Consider the following 24347-nt stretch of genomic DNA (forward strand, 5'->3'; position numbering starts at 1 on the left):
AGTACACAAAGTTACAAGCATGAGCTCCACCTTAACCCCCCAAAAATTAAATGATGCCTATAAATAATAATGTATTTGTATTAATAATCCAATAACACATAATAATGTAACAGTCTCATGGGCAACAGTACATTAAGGTACTTCTGCTTTTACTTAAGATTCTTTATGCAGTATGTTTACTGGTATTTTACTTTGTTTTATTTGTACTTTTACATAGTAAAGAATACAGAAATATGATTAACTATCTCTTTCAACTCATTTGATTTTATACAAGCTTGAGTTAGGAAGCTGAGGTTTGTAAAATCTTTATCTGCTACTTAACGAGCGTTCGTGGAGTAAAAAGTACAATATTTTGCTCTAAAGTTTGGTGGAAAGGAAAGTACCTTGTACTTAACCGCAGCACTTTGGTAAATGTACATATATGCAGTTAGACACACCAGCATGCAGTCATAACATGTGGTCAGAGTTGTATGTTTTCATGCAAAAGAATGCAGCATTAAAGGTTACCACAAATACAGCCTGTTTACTATCATGAACATCCTTTGTTAATATGTATATCTTCAAATGATATACTATACACTATTATATACTTCAGCTCTTTTAAATGTATTTTAACTTCAAGCCAGCCTGGTTAAGAAGTCATTAAAATACAGCATATAAATATTAGTAGTATTTATTTTTAAACGAAGACGGCTTATAATGAATAATTTTAAATTGTTTACATTTTTGGGGCTTTATTTATAATAACTTGCTCTATATATTTGTGGTTGTTTGTTTATTGGCATGTTGTGTATCTGCGTGTGTAATACGGAGGGCTTTAGGACCATGAAGCCGGGACCTGCAGCAGCTAAATCGCAGTGCATTTGAATAGGAGAGTCATTATTATGGAGATCAGAGCAGCAACACACCTTTCCACGTCATGAAGGAGGAAGACTCTCAGTAGCTGCACGTCATTTGTGTCAGCGTGAACTCAGCGGGATCTGCTCCTCTTCTCCCCGGCTGCCTGTCCATCCATGCCCGCGTTGTAAACCTGCTCTGTCCGGGATATTCTGCTCCTTCACCGGATCTCAGCGCTGTGGAATGAGTTTTATTACCAACTGGAGACGCAGCGTGAAGAAAAATGACAGCAAAACGTGAGTAAAAGGGAAAACTTCTTAGAATATTTGCAAGTCCGACCCTGTCGCTACTTGTCTCTTTTCAAAGTGCGGCCAACAGAAAGAATGTAATCGCACTTGCTTCGTGAGTCTCCTACTTTATCTTTCTCTGAGATTGTTGTGTAGTGCACAATATGTTCAAGGCCCTCATCGATCTGCTTCAGATAACACATTCTCCTGCGATATGATCTGTGAAGTTCAGTCCTGTGTCTCTGTACTGGAGGAAAGTCAAAGCTGCCACTGTTACTCATTCAGAAAGGAAATAAAGGAGCCCAACATCTAATAGATCCATAGAAAAGTGAGTTAACAATCCTGCAGTTACTGTACGGTCACAGTCAGGTATCATGATCCATTAAGTTAGTGTTGACAGTCTGCAGCCTGTTGGGCAACATTACATTCACGATGTGGTCCAGCAGGCTCAGTAGCAGTGTATTGTACTTTTTATGTTTTTGTTTTGTTGTTATATTGTCCCATCTCTGCGGCTTCCTTCGTAAGATCACTGCTCCAAACTACTTCAAGTAAATAAAACATGATAATTAAGTTGGATGAAAAGCAACATTTACCTTTTTTTTTATCTTTAGAAGTGTGATGATCTAATCAAGTAGCTCCAACCCTGTGGGTCACACAACTAAATGTCTCTCCACCAAATTAAATAACCAATCGCTGCTTTTTTCTTTTGCTTTTTTTTGCTGTATAGTTTGACCTCTTCCAAACTTTGTCTAAATGTGTGTTGTGCTTAAAAATCATAATAACATTGAAAAATACAGAACAAAATATGAGGAATAAACAGTTTCAATACATTTAGTCTTGTGTCACTGTGGACATGTGCTCCCTTGATGTTGACTTCACTGATGGTGTCGTCGTTGATTCCACATTGAGTGTAATGAATGTTTCCCTTTCATCTTTGTATTACTTTTTATCGAACATTTTGTGTCTTTTTATTCATCACATAGAGTGTAGTTTCCCGACAGTATGCTGAGAACAATTTACATTTAAACTGTCCGTACAAAACTCTTGAGTCCTCCTGAGATCGTCAGATCGGACTTCCAGTATCCTCGCACACCTCCTCTTCTCACCTTGATGAGATCCATTCTTACGTTCTCTCTAAATTCACCTCTGACCTCTTCACAGGGATGCCAGCAAGGCAGAGGACATCCTCGATGGCCCGGGCTCCCCAAACCAGTATGTTCACGTTATCTACACATATTATTATTTATCCTTATTTATCCTTAGTCACAAAACAAATAACTCTCTGGTAATACTTACACCTATTAACAGTGTATTGATACATTTGAGTTGTTAGTGTTTTAACTTCTACATGCTTGTATGTTTTATTTCAGGTTGTCAATCATAAACAGTCCAGAATTGGATCCCATCATCACAGAGTTCAGGTGAGTGTCTTTGAATTGAAAGCCAATGAAGGACACAAATAAAACAAATCAGATAAAAGCTTTGTTGTGGGTTACAGTTTAAAATCTTAGTGTGTGTTTTTTTTTAATTAACTGTTTTTGCGTCTTTCTGTGAAACTTCTGTGTTCACCAAAGCTTTCCCAGAATCTGTTCCCACATCAGACCAATTTCACAGACATTTTTCCCCAAAACTGTCACGTTACTATCCACAGAAACGTCCTCAGCAGAAGCCTGGGAGTGTCCACATATATCACTGTCCCTGTTTCTGTGGCTCTCACGATCATGTTCCTCAAACAATAGCTGGCCTTTCAGCTGCTCTTTCATCCCATGAGATTTCCCTCTTTTCTCTAAACAGACTCGATTTTGTCCCTCTGGTTCAGGTTACAGCTTCCAGACAACAAAGATGCTCTGCAATCAACAAATCCATCAAATGGGCAAGTGAAAAAATGCTCTAAGGAAACCTGCTGCTCTCCTGCTGTTTGCAAATCTTTTTGCAATCTTTTTGAGACGTTCTCACAGTATTTTGTATTACTCTTTTGCAATCCTGTATGAGAGTGAGCTGCTGTGAATAAATTGCACATTACAGGAGAGTAATATACAGCTGACTTAAAGGAACTCTTGACCTCTTATGTTCGACATATAAGTAATTCAGACAGAGAAGCCTGAACGTCATTTCTCTCTCTCAGGTTATGACAAGATGAAGGTGAATTAGTTTGTTAATCCCACGTTCTGTGTCGAGGCTTGTGAAGAATTCATTGTTAGCCACAGAGAGAGGATAGTTGTGTCTGTTTGGAACTAAAGGAAAAAAAACATGAATGATCAGCACAACTATTTTTACATTGAACAAAATCCAGGGAAAAAGGTGATAAATGTATAGCACATTCACATTACATGTCCTTTTTTAGTTCATTAGAAGATATCCTTCTGGTATTTAAAGCAATAGTTGGACATTTTGGCTTTCTTGCTGAGACTTAGATGTGAAGATAAGATTCCGCTTCCCTCCATTTAAATGTGTAAGGAATCAAGGTCCTATTTTCAATATTCAGAGCATTATATAGCAGCAAACAACTATTCGCTAATTTAATATATACAGGAGTAATGTCTACCTAAGCCGAGAATTAAGTCACTCTCCCTCTGTGTGTGTTGTTATCGTAGCTTATCCGTTCTTCGTTGACACAGAAGCCCCTCCCCTCCCCCAGGTTAACACTGTTAGCTCTGCCAGCAGGTTTGCACTGTTAGCATTGATAGCTGCCAGCTCAGCTGGGCTTGGCTGAGCTGGGCTTGCCAGCTGAGCATATACAGCTGAGCTGGCATATATATATATATATATATATATATATATATATATATATATATATATATATATATATATATATATATATATATATATATATATATATATATATATATATATATATATATATATATACACACACACACACACACACACACACACACACACACACACACACACACACACACACACACACACACACACACACACACACATTGCCTTTAATTTAAATTTAAGATGCATTTGATCTCATTGGAAGAAATATGTTATCAAGGGTCATTACAACACTGTTATACTGATACTGATAAGTGTTAATAATAGTATGATTTACTGTTGTGTGGTGCATCACAGCAGTATAGGTTTGAATATTATTACATTAAGCCCCCCAAAAAGTTTGAAGCGGCAACATTTCTGTCATAATCCTTGTTTTTCCAATCTAAATCTCCACCATGACGACAGCAGCGAGTCCAATCTAATTATCTCCACCTTTAACCCGTGACCGTCTGCGTTCCTCGCAGCACACGTGAGAGCAATGGAAGTAACAATTAAGCTTCTTTTATACAGTCTATAAATATGGATGAATTTCCCTTCATGTTTCTGTGCTCATGCAGTCACATGAGCGTGATCTCTCTAGACGTTAACAGGGTTACTCATAGTATGTGTACGTGTGCTGTCGAACCATGAACTACACATTTCATGTTTCCTCTGGCTCCATGGAGAGAAGTTATATATTCAGGGTTTTGGATTTATATCGTCTTGCAATGGATTTCAAGGAAGTGTCGACCAGTTCAGAACATAATTAATTAGATGATAAATTAGTCAGTTGATAGAAAATACATTGTTATCATCAACTTATCATGTATATCATTTTCCAAGCAAAAATAGCAAACATTCCCTTGTTTTAGCTTCGCTAATGTTTTGCTGCTTTTCTTTGTTTCATGTGAATGTAAATATATTAACATTTACATTCACATGAAACAGTGTTTGGACTGTTAATTAGACAAAAGAAGCAACTTAAAGATATCACTTCTGGCCTGATAGGCATTATTTCTTTATTTTTACTATTTCCTGACATTTTCTCGACCAAACAAAGGGATTCATTGAGAAAATAACTGCCCGTTGAGATACTAATGCAATTAGCAGACTGAGGCAAATAAACAAACGTTCTCATGAGAAGAGTAAAAGCTATGAACATAGTGTACAACTAAAAACCCTTGAGCAAAATGTAAATTTCTAAAACACTTGCATTGCCCAAATCAAGACTCTGTTCTCAATGTTTACACATGCTTTGTTCAAATCAATGTATTTAAACCTAACTGCCACTTTTCCAAAGCATTAATGATCTAAGCACTTTTCTGACCCCATTAAAATATTAATTACGCCTGTGATTTCCACGCTTTGTCATGTCAAACTTTATAAAAAATAGAGCCTATTTGTCAAACACTTGAACACATCTAATGATAGAGCAGTGAGCTGCCGTTTCTGGGGATCAAACGTAATAAGTCATGGTGCTGTGCCAATTTTTCATTCATGATTTCACGTTAGGTCTTGTGTGTCCACAGTATGAGCTCCTGCGTCTATGTCTTCTATTTCTAGTCGCTGCAGTGTTTCGGCTCTGCCACTGCAGCAGACGGTGCCAGCTGAGAGTCTCACTACGCACCAGCACTCCCTTCGTCTGTCTTTTAAAGCTCACTTTCCCTCTTTTAAAGTTTTGTGTCTGGGATGAATTAATTACTTATAATTTCATTTCTTCTTTTAGCTGTCACTCCAACCTTCTTGATTTTTCACATCTTATTTAAACATCTTTAGGCCATGAAACGAGGGCTTTTAGCCCCGCCTCTGACTTTGCAATAACCAATCGGAGCAGACAGTGTGGAGCATGATGGTGATGATCGGAAGGTGGGACAGGCCGTGCGTGTGCGTGTGTGTGTGCGTGTGTGTGTGTGTGTGTGTGTGTGTGTGTGTGTGTGTGTGTGTGTGCGCACGTGTGTGTGTGTGTGTGTGTGTGTATGTGTGCACATGTGTGCACGTGTGTGCACGTGTGGGCACGTGTGTGTGTGTGTGTGTGTGTTAGAGGCAACACAGATGGACTGTGTTTTCTACACTCAAGTGTAGTCATCCCAATCTTATTAAGATCTGCTGTTGGTGCTGCGTCCTCCCTCCTCCCTCCCTCCCTCCCTCCCTCTTTCATTCTTCTCTCTCTCTCTCTCTGTCTCTCTTTCACCCGACTGCCCTTCTGCTGCTGCTGCTGTCGTTGCTGCTACAGAAAGAGACGTAGACCATCACACTGCTGGAAAGGCCTCAGGCTCACACTCAGTTTTTTAGCTGTCTCTCTCTCTATATCTATCTTTTATACACACACACGTTTGCCAAATGAAAATGTCAGAAGAGGAAGAGACTCCGTCAAACGGGTAAGATACTTGCTGCGTGTTTAGTTGACGGCAGTCATTAATTTGGCCTCTGTCAGATGCTGTAAGTGTTTTGTGTGTGTGTGTGTGTGTGTGTGTTCTCGCTGTAACACTCAGGCATGTGGACAAACTCGCTTGTATGATTATAGAAGCAGCTCGGCTCTCTTGTGTCACAGCTCAAAGCCGAGAGGAACATCTTAAACCAGCGAAACAGATGTAGGGAAAGCTCTGTGAACCGCAGTTGATAAACTAATGCTTCGTCACTCTTGGCACTGTGTGTGCGTGTGTGCGCGTTGAAGGTTTCATGAGCACATGCATGGGTGTGTATATGATTAATGGTTGTGTTTTTATGCGTGTGTGCGTGTGCGTGTGTTTGTGTGGCTCGATAATGATCATTGTGCCAGTTGTTCTCTCGAGAAATCACCCCAGAATTTCAGCTGACTTGAAGTTCAGTGAAGTTATTTTGACAATGGATGCTTTGCATATCCTGAATCCAGCAGACTCTCCTCACTGTACTGGTTGGCATGTCTTTTATTTCTTTTATATGCTTGTCAGTTATTCGCTTCATTTAGAGGACATTGTCCTGGAGGCTTTTCCACGTCCTCGGGCCTCAGATTTTCTTTCCGTCAGGGCCAGTTGAGTTATTTCCCAGCATAAGAAAACGATGCACTGATTGTTTGCTAGCATAGTAACTCCTATTAGGTTACTGATTTGAATATTAGCCCCTGCAAAAGCTAGCCAATTTAAAAAACAGGGGACGTAGATTTTTTCTCTTGTTAAAGTACTGAGACACTCAAATGTAGTCATAAACACCGCCAGTGTGTTCTTATGACAGTTTTCCTCATATTTAGATTTTGAAAAATCACAATATATTATTGCAGTATATTGGATCGTAACCCCTGTATCATGATACGTATCGTATTGCCAGATTCTTGACGATACACAGCCACCAGACCAACAGGGAGGGGCAATGTGTTACTTGTACATGCTGGTTACAGCCAGGTGAGAAAACAAGTTCTCCATAACACTACACTCCCTTAATAATTATTGGCATTTATTATTTATGAGGTTATGCTTGTACTCTGAATCTAACAGGTAATTAGACTTGAGTTAGCAATCAAATCAATGTAGCAGGATGGTCAGAGTGGTGGCCATTTATATTTGTAGAGGTCTGACCTCCGTATAAACTAAACCGACTGACGGCAAGTTGTGGACTCGTTGAGGTGAGGCTTTGCAGTAACAACCATGCGCCAACCTCCGGTTCTGAAAAACTAAGCTAATGCGGAATTGCATTAAACTTGAAATCTTCCTAATAACCAGCAGCGGGCGACCCCACTGGTAGCAAAAATAAGTCTTTTGTATAGAAGTTGATGATAACATGCCCCTCTTAATATACTCACTCACCGGGGAAGGACAAGCTACCAAGCTAACTAGCTAACAAGCTAACTAGCCGTCCGCTTTCTTCTGAGCTGCAATCATACTTTACGTGTGTTCTTTTGCACTATTCAAATGACTCTTGGATAACAGTTCGATGTCCATTCTACTCCTCTTCTATTTCTATGAGTGAAGGTGAATGGATATTGTCATCACAGTGAAACGCCTGCTTAGTTAGCTTTACCAGACAAACCTGATGTTGATTGCTGTGCTTGCTTACACTCATGGCTGGGTTCGACACCGTTTAGGCTGCTCTGGTTGGATTGGTTGGTGTTAGTCAGAGCTCACTCGGGGAAGACATGTTATTTAGCATTATCCTTTACACCAATGACATAAACACATACTCACATATGCAGCATGCCACTTTAATAGCCTCCTGACATTACTAATGTTGGTTTTATTGATCCCTTTATGTCACATTTTATTGTTAGTAGGATAGAATGGCTGAATGCAAATTAAGTGTATTATTACAATGTGTATTGTTTCTCGTATTAGTGCGCTTAATTTATTGACATATCATTAATTTATAACAAAGCACTTGTTTTCTCATATACATTTTTAGAATAAAACAATTTCCCATTACTGAGTTCTATTTTTTTTGGTCTTTCTGTTCGTTTTGGGAAACCTCGATTGTGGGAACAACTGAAGACACATACTGAACATATTTTTCGCTGACAGCCGTTGTCATTGCAAATCTTGTGCTGTTGAGAGGAAGTTCAGCTTGCTGCTGCTCATATGGTGAACACCGAAGTCACCCGCATGCCATTAGCGTGTGAGCGCGCGCTGAGTCTATAGTTCCTCTGTGTTTCTAATGGGCAAGAATGTCAAGTGAAAGCCGTCTTTTAGTCGCAGCTGGACTTGCACATTAGTCTTAGTTTTGTTTGTTCAGTTCCTGCTCTCCTATTCTTCAGCATCCTTGTTTGCTCTTGACATCTGAAATTAACAGACTGAATGACTAACAGGAAATAATTGTCATGCTCATGTGATCAATACGGTGGCCTGGAAGCTCCAAGCACAAAACCAAACTGTAAATCAAAACAAAATAGAAACCTATTTAAAAAAAAAAAAAAGTCAAACATTTCACAATACATATTAACACGAATAGCAACAAACTCAATCGTAAGAAAAATGTATCTTTCTACAAAAAATGTCATGATTCATGTCCAAATGAAAGAAATCAATGAAAGTATCAGCTTCAGGCTGTATAACGTCAACGTTTCAGATTTACCATCAACTTCATTCATTCGTTAATATGATTTTCCTCATGCTGTGTGCGGTTCTCACAATGAAATGAAGGAATGAAACGGACACTTAAACAGATCCATTATCAGTGCAGCGAGTGAAGTCCAAGAGGAGAGAGCCTTGTGATGATCCGTGTGGCCACATTGTACAGTCGTCACATGAGGAGCATGTGCACTGTGTAATGAACTCTTAACAAAGCAACATCCAACAATCATTTAGAGTAGTTCAGACAGCTTACAACAGGAAGCTGGATTTACTATAACATTATTTATGGCTGCAGCAACATCTGTTCTCCACATTTAATAAACGATGTATTGTTAAAAAGTAGGGTCACAGCAATAATGAGAGAGGCAGAGTAGTTTTATTTGAAACTAAATGTCCACTTAAGGATGGTTTTGGGGAATTCTTATTTCCCCAAACTATGAATTCATACTGAACATGATTGACTTACTGAGTACTCCAATACAAACACATTCAACAAGAGTATCATTTTTCAATAAAACAGATATTTAAAATGTATTTTTGTGCCACTTGCTCAGTTTGGCTCTGGTCAGACATGTAGCTGTGTCTTTTCTCATTCAGATTGTGTGTGTGTGTGTGTGTGTGTGTGTGTGTGTGTGTGTGTGTGTGTGTGTGTGTGTGTGTGTGTGTGTGTGTGTTGGTTCTGCAGGTGCTTGCGATCAGACCTGTCGCTGGCACTGGACGACTGCATGGCCGCCCTGGATCTGTTCCTCAGAAACGAGTTTGAGGAGGCGCAGGCTCGTCTTAAATCCAGGTACGAGAACAACCTCAACCACGAGCTCATAGAACTGCTGTTCTCAGCTCTGACCCACCTGGCATTGTGCTTTTAAGAGACAAACAACTGATAATATGCATGCAAGCAATTGTATTTTTAGGTATTTTTGCACTCTCAGGTGTTAGAAGGTAAAGATTTCCAACAGCAAACTGCATTCACGTGCAATAATGATTTTTCACAGGATACATTTTGAAGTACAGCCAAAGCACAGGTGTAATAATAGAACTAATGATAAAGTTCATTGAGCTGCTTCAGTTTCAGGGTTCTTGTATTGTGCATGTTGGCTCACACTTTTCATGCTGTGATAAAGGCTATAGATTTAGTGCTAATTAATAAAAACTAACATGGTGAACGTAAACATTATCGCTACTAAACATCAGCATGTTGGCATTGTCATTGTGAACATGTTGGCTCTCAGGTCAAGGTAGCATTTCTCCTAGACTCCCAGTCCTGTTCAGACTTTTTACAGATGAGCTCATCTGCCTCTAAAGTTGCTTCTGTTTTAACGATGATTCAACAAAATTATTTGTTATTACTGAATTACCGTTGTTGATTAATTACAATGTTCCTCAGCTAATACTAATAACTTGTTTGCTAATTGGATACAGTGCTATGAAAAGCAATTCAATACAAAAATGAGGAAAACCTCACTGTAAATGTTGTGCATTACGTTAAGTTCCAATCAATACACAAGCAATAACTTTGTAATGTAAATACACAGTCCTGGGCACAGTAACAGGTCAGAAACGGAGATAGTGCTCACGCCACAGAGAGCTAAAGGAACGAGTGAACGAGCTGCTGATGCTGCTGATTTGATTATTCCACGGCCGGAGGTTTTACATGCTTCCAATGCTGCTTTGTGTTACATTCACGTTTCTCTCTCCGGGTTCACGCCCCGCCTCCAGTTGTGTATTCAAACACTGTGTCGTCAAGTTACTCCATTGTTCAGCGTTCATTCTTTCCTCTATTTTCTGAAACTTTATCACATCTTCATTATTATATTCCATTGTTGATGTACGCTCTGGGACTGCAGGCCACTCCTTAGCCCCAGTTTCTTCCGTCTTACATCAAAACAGGAGAACAGCTTCCTGTCTGCCGGCTATCTTTTTTTAATGATTTTGTACTATACGGCTAGATTGACAGCCATCGTCAGTTTTGTGTTTCGCACTTCAAGTATCTGAACAGTTTATAGTGCTGTAATTACTTCGATTTGTCTAAGCTTAGACTAAGTTTGAGACACTTACATTGCAACATTACATAAATACGCTGTTGCAAAGAGACTGACCTGTTGTCGTAATCATAATATGTTTTGGTATTTAGATCTGGAAAATCTGTTTAAATCCAACATCTCAGCTCAGCGGGCGTCCTCATTTCTGTCTCGATAGTCCTCCCACTGCTGTGTGTGTGCTGTCTTGTGCTATCTTTGCCTCTTTCAGTCACTAAAGGTTCCCCTGAACAAACAGAAGTTGTAAATATGATCCTCTTTGTAGCTGTTTGAGCCCAGATGGTTGGATTTGACACATGCAGAAGGGCAGTATAAGAGTCAGAAACCATTGCAGATTGAAACTTAAGAGATATGATACGTCTATCTTATAGTAGTTAGATACGTGGTGATCTGGCCAGGTATTATTGTGTCATGTTGTTTTACATTTGAATGCAGCACTCCAAATTGAGGCTGAACTTTGTGTTTGGCTTCATAAAAAAAACATTAACACCCACAAGCTCCTTTTGCTGCACAGAGGAGGCCGGCGATGGCTTGAAGCATCAGACTTATGTAACATTATGTAAGGTGTGATGACATCTGCTGCATCGTGAGAGAGTTCATCTGAAAGACTGGGGGAACATGCGTCCCTGAGTTCCCTCGTCACCCTCAATGTTTGTCTCTTCTACTTTAGTCCCTGTGTGCTTTCCCCTTCCTCCAGCTGTGAGTTTCCACAGAACACACACACACTGGAAACAAATTACTGGAGAGACTCTTTCAGAGCGTTCATCATCTGCATGTACTTTAATCAATCTACTTTTACCCTTACATTACTGTTTATGGTCAATGGGAGACTATTTCAGCATGCTCTGGGAGGAAGATTGGGTGATCCATTACAGGTTTAATACACTTACACTCACACCGATGGGCAGTTTAAAGTCTCAAATTCTGGCTCCAGTAGTGTTTCTGTCGAAGGAAATTATGACATGCAACGTGTAGTCTGTCTAATGGAAAAATACCAACGAGTCAATCACTGAGCTACTAATTGTCATTATGGGGACAATTATCTTCATAAACGTGTGATTTTTTGAGGAATGTTGAATCTTCAGATCGCTTGGGTCTTAAAGACATTAGTTCACATGTTTTGACGTGTTGATTTTAATTGCTCACTCGCAGGAGAGATGATGCATGTGGTTCAGCTGGGAGATTGTTGCCATTTAAGGCAAGGTTGGTAGTTTTCCACAAGCACAAGTGTCTTTGGGCAAGACACTGATTCACTTAATGTGAAATTGCTCCCAATACAATATGTGGAAATGTAAGCTGGGGTATTATACACTGTATCGCAAAGCTATTGAGCAAACAGAACAGTGCATGCAGAGGGTGTGTGTGAAAAGAATCAACCATCGAAAGTGTATTGAAGATGTTGTATTCTCTTGTGGGATGACTTAACGTGCAGTGTTGTGGTTTTAAAGTGTATGTTTGCTTTAATATGTCTGAGTAGTTTTCCGGTGAACAACTCATACCACGCATTATAGGTCTATAAGCTCTCTCTTTAACTGGCTACTCCCTGATACGGTACAGATCTTTAAGGCCCAGGCTTTAAGTTTCTCCTCCTCTGAGTCGTAGTCAAGGAGCCACTGCAGACTCAACATTGTATGAACATGCGCGCTAGCTAGGAGGAATCTAACAGCAGGCTTAGTTTTATTTGCCAGCTCTCTGTTAAAACATGATTCCAGTCTTATTCTGTCATTACGCCTCCCGTCCTGCTTCATTCCTCACAGCCATAGCAGGGAGTGGAAGCAGGAGGTGTACTGTAGAAGTATTACATCCACTCTGTATACAATACAGCAGGTGACCGAGGCTGTGCCTTTGTCCTTCTGTGACTAATAAAAATAAAAAAGGTGTCACTATTTTTAAAAAGTTCTCATCAAACGTTCGGATTTAGCTGCTAATTTCAGCAATTTTCAGCAATTTTTTGGGGGGGGCTAAAAGCGAGAGTGATAGACAGGAACGTCATGGGAGAGAGAGGGGATGACATGCAGCTAGGCCCCAGGCCAGACTCAAGCTGGGGCCACTGCGCTCTACCCAGTGAGCCACCAGTCAGTCACCATGTACAGTAACTTCCTAATTGTTCCTAACATGTGCAGATCTGACAACAAGATGCACACGCACGCTTGCGTTTCTTGTAAGAAGTACAAAATAACTCTTCTCTTGCATCATGGAACATTGTGGTGAAAATATGTGGGACACCCGGCTTCAGTGCTGTCAGACTGGCTACGACCTTTGTTCCCTGAGATGAAGCTAATTGAAAAATATCTGAGTGCTGCTGGGAAATATTTGGAATTCTCAGCCACTTTCGGCACGGCTACAAGCAATTCAATTAACCTCACTGGTCCATCTTAAAAAGTTTCTCAGCTTGAGTTTGGGCTGTCGTCTTGCATGAGGCTGATGCAATGGTAGGCAAATCTCTCTCATTCTACATCCGCCTTCTCTGACTCTCAGCTGTGTGCTTCCTGGTTGTGAGTTCATTCTTGTTTACCGATTGGATTAGAATGAAGACTATTGATTCCCTCAGGTGAAGAGTTGAAGCTCAGAACTCTACTCTGTATACTAATAAAACCCTGATTGATCGCTGCAATTTTATGACGGTGACAGGCTAAAAATGATTATTTTTTTACAACTTTCCATGGGTTGAAAAAATGGTTTACACCAGTAACTGGTTGGAGCTGAAAGTGACATCACAGAGGTTGGTCACATGAGTCTGTAGCAGTGAAATGTTCGCAATGCAGACCGACAGCATTCTTCTCTACACACCTCTGCCTTTATGTTTTACCAAAATTATTCAGACATCTTTATGTGTATTTGTGCGTGTGAATAACGCAATACATAGCTACATACAGAGTATATTAAGCTATTGAAACCACCCATGTTTTCGTCTTTTTACTGGTCAATGTAATAATGAGGGCTCTTTATGACCTGCAAAAGTAAACAAGACCATCAGCAAGAAGATTGTCTATATCTATAGTTATTCTTAATGCTTGTCATCTGTGCCACCGGGTCAGATTCCACACAAATGTAAATGAAATTATGCAGGTTCACCGAAAAGTCCTTCATCTCAGAACACAGCTCGGCCTCCGGCAGCAACCAGCAGCAGCCTTTTCCTCCTCTGGCCACGAGCAGAGGTTTGTCTCGCTGCTCTCCATCACGCTGCTGGAGGCCCAGACGGTGTTGCTGAGGCCAGGAGGACCAGGACTGTCACACCCCTGCTGCAGTAAAACGAGAGGTTTTTTAAAGGGACTTTGGTGTTTGGAAACAATCCCACATTCGTCCACAGGGACCCCTAAAAGCAATACAAAAGGACACTTGCCTGTAGGAGCTTGAAGTAATTTGTTCCTATAATGGCTTAAAACTGGAACATCAAGCTCTTTTAACTGGAACTGGAAGTACACCTATGGAAAAAATGTGTGAGGCATCCAACACTTGCCCCTCCTGCAAGAAGCAGGTTAAACACAGGGTGTGACGTGGCACGCCAACAACCGCAGGTATAAATAGACACTAATTGCTTCTTTATGTAATGGTGTGGCTTCAGTCCTCCATGTATTCAATCACATGTCTGATGGTTTTTTCTTACCTCTTCATCATCTCTTTCAGCACACCAGGGCTGATCGTTTGACATCTTTCCCTTCCTCTTGCAATATAAATAAAAACAAACATTGTGTGTTGTCTTTTTAATAGAACCAAAGATAGCATGTACCACGCTCTGACCTATGCCACCATCCTGGAGATGCAGGCCATGATGACCTTTGACCCCCAACACATCCTGACTGCGGGAAACACCATGAAAGAGGCCCAGGCCGTCTGTCAGCGGTGAGACTTCCCCACAACACAGGAGTGTAATAATGCCCCAATGACCAGCAGATAAACTGCTTTCTACTTCCTCTTCAGTCAGTTGCAGAAGTGAATTTTGTCTCTTGAAAGAGTCAAAGCCAGTTTAGTTACAAACAAAAAAGTTAGAAGATACATTTCATTCACTTTTAGTAAGAAAAACTGATAAGAGTGCCGTTGATCAAACGTTTAGACAGTAAGACACACAACACATGATACTTTATCTTTTGAACACTGGTTCCCAGTAGCAACGTTGTACCAAAACCAGAGAACATGCTGAGATCATCCAGGTTCACTGGCTGAAGGAATGTCACAAATGTTTGTCGATTACTCCCGGAGCCGCGATGCGATCCTGTCAGTTAGTGCTGGACTAGGACTAATGGTACATCTCAGCTCACATAAACACCTGCGCTTCTTCACACCAACACTGATCTGAAGTCAGAGCTGCCGTTTTCCTTTTAAATGTTGTGACCGTTTGTATGAGATTGAATGCACGGTCAGCACCTTGTTGTAACTTCACCCGGCAGCAGCTCAGCATCCTGTGATTACTGGAAAGGGGCTGAGTCACTGATTTGCATAGAAACAAGATAAGCAAAGAAATGCAGGACTGCTGGTCCTCTGCTGCTGAAATACAATCCTGAAGATTTTCAGTGGAACAATATTCATATGTTGGTTTTGTATTTTGCGCTTCCTCAATCAGGTATCGCAAGAAGTCGAGCTTCTCCAAGAACTTCACAGAAGGTCAGTAAAGTCCAGTGCTGACGGGATGAGTGTCACCGGAATTAATTTGAACAGATGCTGTGTGTGTGTGTGTGTGTGTGTGTATATATATATATATATATATATATATATATATATATTTGTGTGTTTGGCCATTACTCTGACTCGATATAACGGTGACGTAATCCTTTTTCCCTCAGAGGAGCTTCATGCTGAAGTTTGCTACGCTGAGTGTCTCCTGCAGAGGGCAGCACTCACCTTCCTCCAGGTCAGGATAACCCAGACAGGCTGCCACTGAATCTGATGCCTCTGAAGCTTTCATGTTTGTTTAAGATCATGCTCGGCTTCTTCTTCTTCTCTTAATCTCTCCTGCTCTCTTGTTCAGGATGAAAACATGATCAGTTTCATCAAAGGGGGAATCAAAGTCAGGAACAGCTACCAGACATACAAGTGAGAATCTAAAGTCGAGCATATGATTCTGTTCTCATCTCGTCATGCTGTCCTTGCAGATTTCTCTCTCTCTCTCTCTCTCATCACCTTGTGAAACCCTGCGGTTTGCCTTCATCTCTACCCCACAGAGAGCTTCACACGATCCTCCAGTCTTCTGGATACTCTCAAGGGGACAACCACGACCATTTTGAGGGTGGTGTTAAACTGGGAGTCGGAGCCTTCAATCTAGTAAGTAGAAAGAAGGCTCTACTTGTCTACCAAATACATGGGTCAAAGAAAAGTTGTTCATGTCAGGAATTGTGGGACACAGGTCTACCAGAAAATATCACACCTGAACTGTATGAATTAAACAGAAGCACATAAAGAGCAATATATGAATAAATAGCAATATCAGCTAACTTAACATGCATGTGTTTTGCATTTAGTACTCCTCATTTTCACATGATTCTTGTTGTTTTCACCTGCCACTTATTTGCAGTAGAAGTAGGTTGGAAGACATCTGTAGTTACTGTACAACCCGTGGCCCTTTTGCTGTATAATTATTAAATTGCTGGCCTTTCAATTGCACTGCTTGTCTACTTCCTGCAGATGATTTCCATGTTGCCCACGCGGACGCTCAAGCTGCTGGAGTTTGTCGGTTTCACTGGTAATAAAGTGAGTTCTGCTGACATGTGGGCGTAATTTAAGGCTGAAAGAAGGAGCAGCGAGCTGGACTGAGGGTGTAATGGGTCGAGTCTGAGAGGTTTGACAGGGCAGAGATTGTTCTGTGATGGGTCTGTGCTGTTAACAATGAGAATCTGTAATTTCAGCTTCACCGGTTCATTGATTCACAGTAAATATTTCATCTTTCCTCCTGTGGTGAAGTTTAGTACTGAGTTGACTGACACTTAGTGAAACAAAACTTGTACAACTTGATACGTGAATGGCTTAGATATTGCTTTGATCATGATCATTTATGACTGTACCATTCCTCTGGATCACAACTCCCTCTTATTTATTTAGTTTTTTATTCTTTCACTATTGATTTGTCTCATGTAACCACCATACAAAAGCTGAATAGTTATGTTAATTTATTCTCATAATATGATTGATTTATCTTCAAATTATTATTATTACAGTTCCAAAATAAAGACATAGACTACATAGATTTCTGAGATCTCAAGTTATGCCGACATGATAACACAGCAAACTTGCATTTTGTGTGTGTGTGTGTGTGTGTGTATTTGCATATATATATATTTGCATATTTTGCAGAAAAGCCTTTCAGTGGCATATGATCTTGGTTCAGATTGGATGCCTAAAAGTACTATGATAAACAAGCACATACAATGTCTTCATATTGCATGGTGTTTGCAGCTTTCTCCAGTAGATCTTCCCTGAAATGATGAAGATTCAAACGACTCTGTTTGCATGTCTGTGTGTGTTTGTTCATGCAGGAGTTCGGTCTTCAGCAGCTTCTGGAGGGCTCCGCAGAAACCACATTCAGGGCCTTTCTTTGCAACATGCTGCTGCTCTGCTATCACACCTTCATGAGCTTCATACTAGGTGAGATACACGTGCAGCTGCAACCAACCTCAACAACGGGGCGGCTGTAGCTCAGGGGGATGAGTGGCCGTCCAGCAACCACAAGGTAGCCGGCTCGATCCCCAGTCCCCCCATAGCTCACATGTTGAAGCGTCCCTGAGCAAGACACTGAACCCCCAGCCGCGCCCCACAGGGCAGCCCACTGCCCCCCAACCAAGGATGGGTCAAATACAGAGAAGAATTTCCCCAAGGGGATAAATAAAGGATAATTAATTTCTTTCTTTCTTAACAGGCAAGGATCTAAACTGGTTTTGTTATGTTTTGTCTCGCAGGCACTGGAGAAGGAGACGTTGAAGATGCAGAGAAACTGTTGCAACCATATCTCGAAAAATATCCCACGGTTTGCCAGAATTAAACAAACAATTACTTGTTCTAAATCCTGCATAATTAGAATTGTTTCCAAACATACTGTGGCTGGTGTTCTTCCTAGGGATCCATCTTCTTGTTCTTCGCTGGTCGAATAGAAGAGATCAAAGGCAATTTGGATGCTGTGAGTGCCCGTCATTTATGTACACAAACAAAACAATACACAGTCAGCACTGCACTTCTAATGGGGAACATTTTTAATTTAAGTGTAAGAGTCTGTAAAAGGATGTGTTCATCTTTTTACTGAGAACTGTCTGCCTCCCTGTAAGACTATGCGACAGCAAACCCCTCTTTATAAATATGTCACTCTGTGACTACTGATGTATTGTCATCTTTCGTCAATCAAGTAGTTAATAAATGGGGAATTTGGGTTTATCTTGCAAAGCAAACTTTGGAGCGTCGATCAAACACAAAAACATGTTTGTGTCCTGCTTGGCATTTAAAAATGTTTCCGTCAGTTTAATATGTGGAACCATTTGCTACAACTTTTTACTGGATTACATATGTTTGAGTTGATGAATTCACATCTAGCACTGGATCACATTTTCAAACGAACAAAAGGGCAAGAATAATAAAAAAAAATGGAAAGAATCATCTCCCACATACTAATACTTTATGGCTATGATTATTTCTAAAGTAGGAAGAAAGACGTCTATGTCACTTCCAATCTTAACGTCCTTCAACTGACTTTGTCCTCATCGCCTGATAGAGTAAACAAAGCGGAGCCCTCTGTGTCCTCTAAACATAATCACCGAAATCACCTAAATGGTTTGTATTTTTTCAGGCAATCAAGCGTTTTGAGGAGTGCTGCGAGGTCCAGCAGCAGTGGAAGCAGTTCCACCACATGTGTTACTGGGAGCTGATGTGGTGCTTCACATACAAGAGGCACTGGAAGATGGCCTACTTCTACGCTGACCTGCTCAGCAAGGAGAACACTTGGTCCAAGGTGGGCCGCCGTGGTGTGGGATTTGACGTCAATCTTAGTCTGAGTGCAACGAAAACCTTGGATTTATCAAATCATCACTCTCTTCATGAACAGAAGAGTTGTTGACCTTTTCTCAGCTTCTACATGTCATCATTCTAAGATAAATATAAGCGTCTCGGTGGTTTGAGGCTCACCTTGAAAACAAATTGCTCCCCGGTTTAATTCTAATGGGGCACTTATACGTTGTCATGTTCAGTCAGTCCCACTCTCGCCCTCACCTCGTTAGTTGCACCTGGCAGCAACAATATACAAAGCAAAAATACATTCAATGTTTGATAATGAAAAAGAAACTGAATTACATTTTGTACTATTTAGAGAGACGGAAAGCCTTCTCAGCAGCTTTTATTATCAAAAATAGTTTATAATATCATAGTTTTGTCTCATCTCATTTATAACGGAAAGGATGGAATTGCAGCAGTAACTCATCTTTCCTTCCTTCAGGCTACTTATGCGTACATGAAAGCAGCATACCTCAGCATGCTGACTCCGGATGATTGCCTAACCTTCGGGGAGACTGCGTTCACTCTGTTCAGGTATGAACTCAGAGCTTAGCGCTACTTAAACTACTCGCAGCAACCACAGTGAAATAGAGATGATTCACTGTGGCAGTTGCACAATTATATCTGTGATACCAACTCTTCTTCTGGGACGAGGCCGTCTTTGGTAGTTAATATGAACATAATATGTTCATAAATGTTTTACAAATGTTTTATTGACTGTACACAGCATCAAAAATGCTCCACCAATTGAACATTTGATTTCCCCTTCAGCAATTTTGAGCAGATATATAATAAATGATATTTTCTCCATACTACTGATACGTATGTGTATACTTCATTATATTTCAGGCAGGTCCCAGGGCTGAAGCAGAAGATTGCGGGGAAATCTTTACCAACTGAGAAGTTTGCTATCAGGAAAGCCCGTCGCTACCTTGCAGAAAACCCAATTGCTCTTCCCGCTCCTCCACTGGTCAGTACTGTATGTAGATTTCAGCCTGTGGCAAATGCTGTGGAAAGTTGACAGGGAACAATGCTCATTGTATGTATGAAATAGATAAACCTGGACAACCTAACACTATGAGCAAAGGTGGAGCCCTCTAACTTTGGTATTCTGGCACTCCTTGAGTTGCTGACCATGTGGCTGCCGGGTTATTGTACCATAGGCATTTATAAAAGCACCAACTGTGCTCATAGAACTAGTGTTACAAGAATAACCTTTTGTTTCGGTCAAATCCAGAAAGAGAGCGGAGCTTTGTCACAGAGATAATACCCTTCAATGTTTGCCTCTATCAATGACAATGATCTGATTTTGACATTGTACGCTTTATGTGTATTTGTGGTGTCTAGGAGATGATGTACATCTGGAACGGCTACACAGTCATTGGGAAACAAAAAGACCTGACCGAAGGCATGCTGAAAACACTGGGCGAGGCACAAGCTAAACTCGACAGCACCCCAAGTATGAAAAATGATTTACTGGAGCCAAGAGGATCCTTCTCCTGAATCAAAAATTCTCATTTTACCTTGTGTTGATATCAATATGCTAACATAATATTTGTATCTACCTTTATATTAGATGCTATAATGATTACTGTGTGCATTTTAGAGAATTATATAATGTGTAGATATAATCCTTTTGAATGTGTCCAGAATTACTGTACCTTTTTTGTGTGTCATCTGTCTCGTCCTATCTGTCCTGTTGTGTGTCTGTCAGGGTCAGAGTTCACCATAGATGACCAGTGTCTGCTGAGCCTCTTGAAGGGACTGTGTCTCAAACACCTGGGGCGTCAAGAGGAAGCCGAGCAATACTTTACCCTCGTGCTCTGCAAGTAAGCCTCTCTTAGTAATGTACACAGACATGTGCAGTATATGCACAGTCAACCAAACCAGAAAAATAGATGCTTTAGTGTCGCCAATTAGCCTGATCATATTCGTTGCGCATCCTCTGATGACAAAAGGTAGTTCTGTTTTGAAAAACGAACAGCACAAGAGTTGAAAGGGATCTTATTTCCTACTGACTTTACCTCCACACTCACACTGTAACCACTGTGTTTTGACATTATCCGCAGTGAGTCTCAGATCAAGTACGACCACTACCTGGTTCCTAATGCCCTGCTGGAGCATGGCCTGCTGTGCCTGGAGCAAGGCAGGAAAGCTGAAGCTATCAGCCTCTTAGAAACCGCAAAGTAAGTCTGTCAACCAGCAAAACGTATTCAAATCATCTGTGCTCACAGATTCTCCACTTTTTCACAGTGTTTACCTACAGATCATCATTTTGACAATTTTTTTTTTAATTAAAAAAATGCCACACCAATTATTCTTTGTGGTTTTCAATAAATCTCACAATGAATGTTTGAATAAATGACAAGCTTTTATTTTACCTGATTGTAAACCATCCGTATTATTATTCATGGGTTTGTTACATTGCCTATGTGAAATAAGGAATTAGATTGAGATTTACCCCTGGTGCTATTTTTAAATGACTCTGTTTGCTCTATTTCAGGCAAAACTACAAGCACTACTCAATGGAATCCAGGACACACTTCCGTATTCAAGCTGCTCTGCACAAGGCTAAGGATGTGGGGGAGAATGGCATCCATTCTCTTTCTAGCCCATAACAGACTGAGAAGGGCACACTAGCAGAGACAGCTACTCTGACTGTAGTCCTACAATGTTACACTCAGCCCAACCCATGGGCGGGTGATCTTTTTTTTTTCATCAGAAGAGTAGGGGAAGATGGATGCTTGTTTTCCTCTTGTGTCTTGCCTTTCGGGGCACTGCAGCTCTGTGTGGCCCTGACTGAATAAGGCAGGTTTGCTGCGTCCTCTTCCAGATATATGCCTATATTAATGAAACATTACTTGTAGCAGGCTTGTTTGTCTTGCACAGTGGCCACCCATAAGAGTACACAAGGGTAGGAAACAAGGTGACATTTGTGTAGTTTATACTGCAGATTGCCTACACTACTACCCCAGGATAAAAATGTGCCCAGTTCAGGGGGGTGTCCCAAATACCCCCCCATATAAATTACCAACACTAACTCCACCTGGCCAGTAGCACCTGGTTGGTACAAAGCTCTCCCACATCTTTAAATATAAATGAAAGATTATTGATGAAATGACTTGAGTAGAGATGGATGATCATGTGTTTGACATCAGGTACAAAACATACCGTCAAAGTCCCCACAGGGTCCATGACAACTATTTTGTATTGTGGTTGAAAGGTTTCTCCTTTATTTAGTTATTTGACCAAAACCAATATGACCTAAATAGATTAACATCATTTATACGTTGGATTCACTTTTACACTCCATACGATGTGGTTTATTGTGTTTCTCTGAGTAAGTGAACGTTTTAATTGTTTGTTTTACATTTTCTTCCTTTCTTTGAAACCTATCGAAATATTGAAGATGCACATTTCTTCATGTGGAATACTTTCTTTCAGTCTCTTTCTGAAGAAGTAATTCAATCTGCAATCCTGTTGTATTTACGGTGACATGCAATGGCTTTTGCACAAAGCTTTTTAAATCAGCCAGCTACGCAAACTCTCCAGAGTCAAAGAATCAGAGTTGCAGTGAGAGATGTTCTTTACATTTATATACTGTAAATGGCACCTTTTCCACAAATTGTCTCGTTTTAAGAGGACAGATGAATGTGTCTTTTAGAAAGGCAGACTCCCTCCTTTTCTCCTCCCGGCTCGTGGGACAGGCTCCAACAGTACTTGAGCTAGAACAAAAAGGCCATTCATGCCGAGCAGCGAAGGACTGCGTGCTTGTCCGCCTGTTGCATCTTTAGTGAGTGAAGAAGCTCTGAACGGGAACCACCACAGTCTTCCTGCTTTGTGAATGTCGTCTGCTGCTCCTGTATCTGCCATGCTTGACGACAACCACCAATCAAGGGACATGGACATTATAACCACGCTCAAATAATATTATGTATATGAACAAACACTTGTCATGATTAGACAGAAAGGGGTCACTTCTCATCGTGTTGGTGGCAAGGTTATTTGAAGGGCTGTGTCTCAGCAACAGTGTCCAAAACCTGGAAACTCAGATGGTGTCTCAAGTGTTGGAATAAGAGCACTGCTGATTTATTCATGATTAGATTAAGGTTTGGGATGCAAGACAATGACTAGTCAGTTTCAATTTTTTTAATGGTGAAGGAAATGTACTTTCAATATAGTTTTAACAGCTCTCCTGAATATTTAGGGAACAAATGATATTTTAATTGACAAATTGATTGAACTTTTTTATTTTTATTTAGTTTTGCACATATAGCTGAAAGAAACTAATCAAATTGAGTGGCATTGTGATGTTTACGATCAGCATATTTTATTGGGCACGACTACTACTGAGCAGAATGACATTCCTGTACATACTGATGTTTCTATTGTAATTTAAGATGACATGATGATAAGCAACTAAATAACACATCCCATTTTGTGTCGTTTTTTTTGTCATTTGTGCACCACAAACAGAACCACAAAATACAATGTTTAAAGTACAAAGTGTTATTCTTTACAGAACAAAGAGGTACTCCTTGCATGCACATCATTGCACTCTTTGTTCTCATACGTGTGATCTAATCCTTGAGATTTAGTTAAGCCCTTTCATCTTGCTGATGTGAAAGGCAATATTATGGTTAAGAAGACAGTGGGTATTAGAATAGTATAGACATAATATTAAATTGAAAATAAAAAATGTGTTAAATTGATTAACAGACTCGTAAAAGAGTGCGTGGTCATGAAATATTTCGATGTCAGTGCTGGTTATAGCAAAACCTGCCTGAAATTGCAATCATAAAGACTCATTTATCGATTTTAGCTCTGTGTTTACGTTTCAGCAAAGGGCAACGTGATCCCGAATCTGATTGGCCGCCAACAAGAGCTTGCTGGACGTAGCTAAACGCTCATTGGTTGCTTGTATGAAAGGGCGGGGCTTCGTGTTGCTACATCGCCACCTTTTGTCGTTCGTCGGCAGCTGCACACTGGAAAGTCCCTGACATCCAAGAAGGGTTCAGACAGGAACACTGCAGTGAGGTTTTATCGTTTTAAATGAAGGATATTCATACTGCCTTGCTTCCTCCGCGGGTACCACATTCTACGAGGTTGTTTCAGTCGTGAACGTTTTAGCAAACCGAGTAGATGCTCTCGAGGGCTAACTAGCTTTTTGTACAAGCTAGTTCTTTGTGCGGCTAGCTGCTAGCTGAGGCTGAGGTAACGCTATGTTGTTGTTGAAGTGAGCAGCCCTCCCGCCGTCTGGGAGAGGACCTTCATCAGCTGTGCATGGAGAAACGCCTTCTCTCGACTGCTGACGGTATCGGTGACAGTGGCCCGTGACATCCCGCTGTGTGACGCTAGTGCAGCGAGAGAGAGCGGGGAGAGTTTGACCCGAAGAGGAAAGAGATGGGAAACTGTCTGAA

The 24347-nt window shown here is 40.7% G+C and overlaps 2 protein-coding genes across 3 annotated transcripts in view; both read left to right on the forward strand.

Moving 5' to 3' along the window:
* The first annotated feature begins 1057 nt into the window (after positions 1–1057).
* On the forward strand, positions 1058–23361 carry ttc39a (tetratricopeptide repeat domain 39A). Of its 2 annotated transcripts, XM_079221192.1 has the most exons (21): positions 1058–1133; positions 2286–2336; positions 2495–2545; positions 2944–2997; positions 9612–9716; positions 14674–14805; positions 15524–15564; positions 15744–15811; positions 15929–15993; positions 16122–16221; positions 16582–16647; positions 17430–17538; positions 17850–17917; positions 18008–18067; positions 18728–18889; positions 19370–19461; positions 19777–19897; positions 20275–20386; positions 20642–20756; positions 20997–21113; positions 21431–23361. In XM_079221192.1, the coding sequence occupies exons 1-21, from the start codon at positions 1081–1083 to the stop codon at positions 21543–21545; spliced, it is 1857 nt and encodes a 618-aa protein (XP_079077318.1). In that variant the 5' UTR covers positions 1058–1080; the 3' UTR covers positions 21546–23361. The 2 variants fall into 2 exon arrangements, with proteins under 2 accessions (XP_079077318.1, XP_079077319.1); XM_079221193.1 differs by lacking the exons at positions 1058–1133; positions 2286–2336; positions 2495–2545; positions 2944–2997 and adding an exon at positions 6147–6268.
* A 969-nt stretch (positions 23362–24330) lies between these two features.
* Positions 24331–24347, forward strand: part of rnf11b (ring finger protein 11b) — a gene marked incomplete at both ends in the record, with an annotated part of 12600 nt that continues 12583 nt past the window's right edge. The window contains one exon of the mRNA XM_079221490.1: positions 24331–24347. This exon is cut by the window's right edge and continues 97 nt beyond it. Coding sequence (XP_079077616.1) covers positions 24331–24347 — 17 coding nt within the window.

This window comes from Taurulus bubalis (genome assembly GCF_910589615.1).
Source record: "Taurulus bubalis genome assembly, chromosome: 7".
NCBI lineage: Eukaryota > Metazoa > Chordata > Actinopteri > Perciformes > Cottidae > Taurulus > Taurulus bubalis.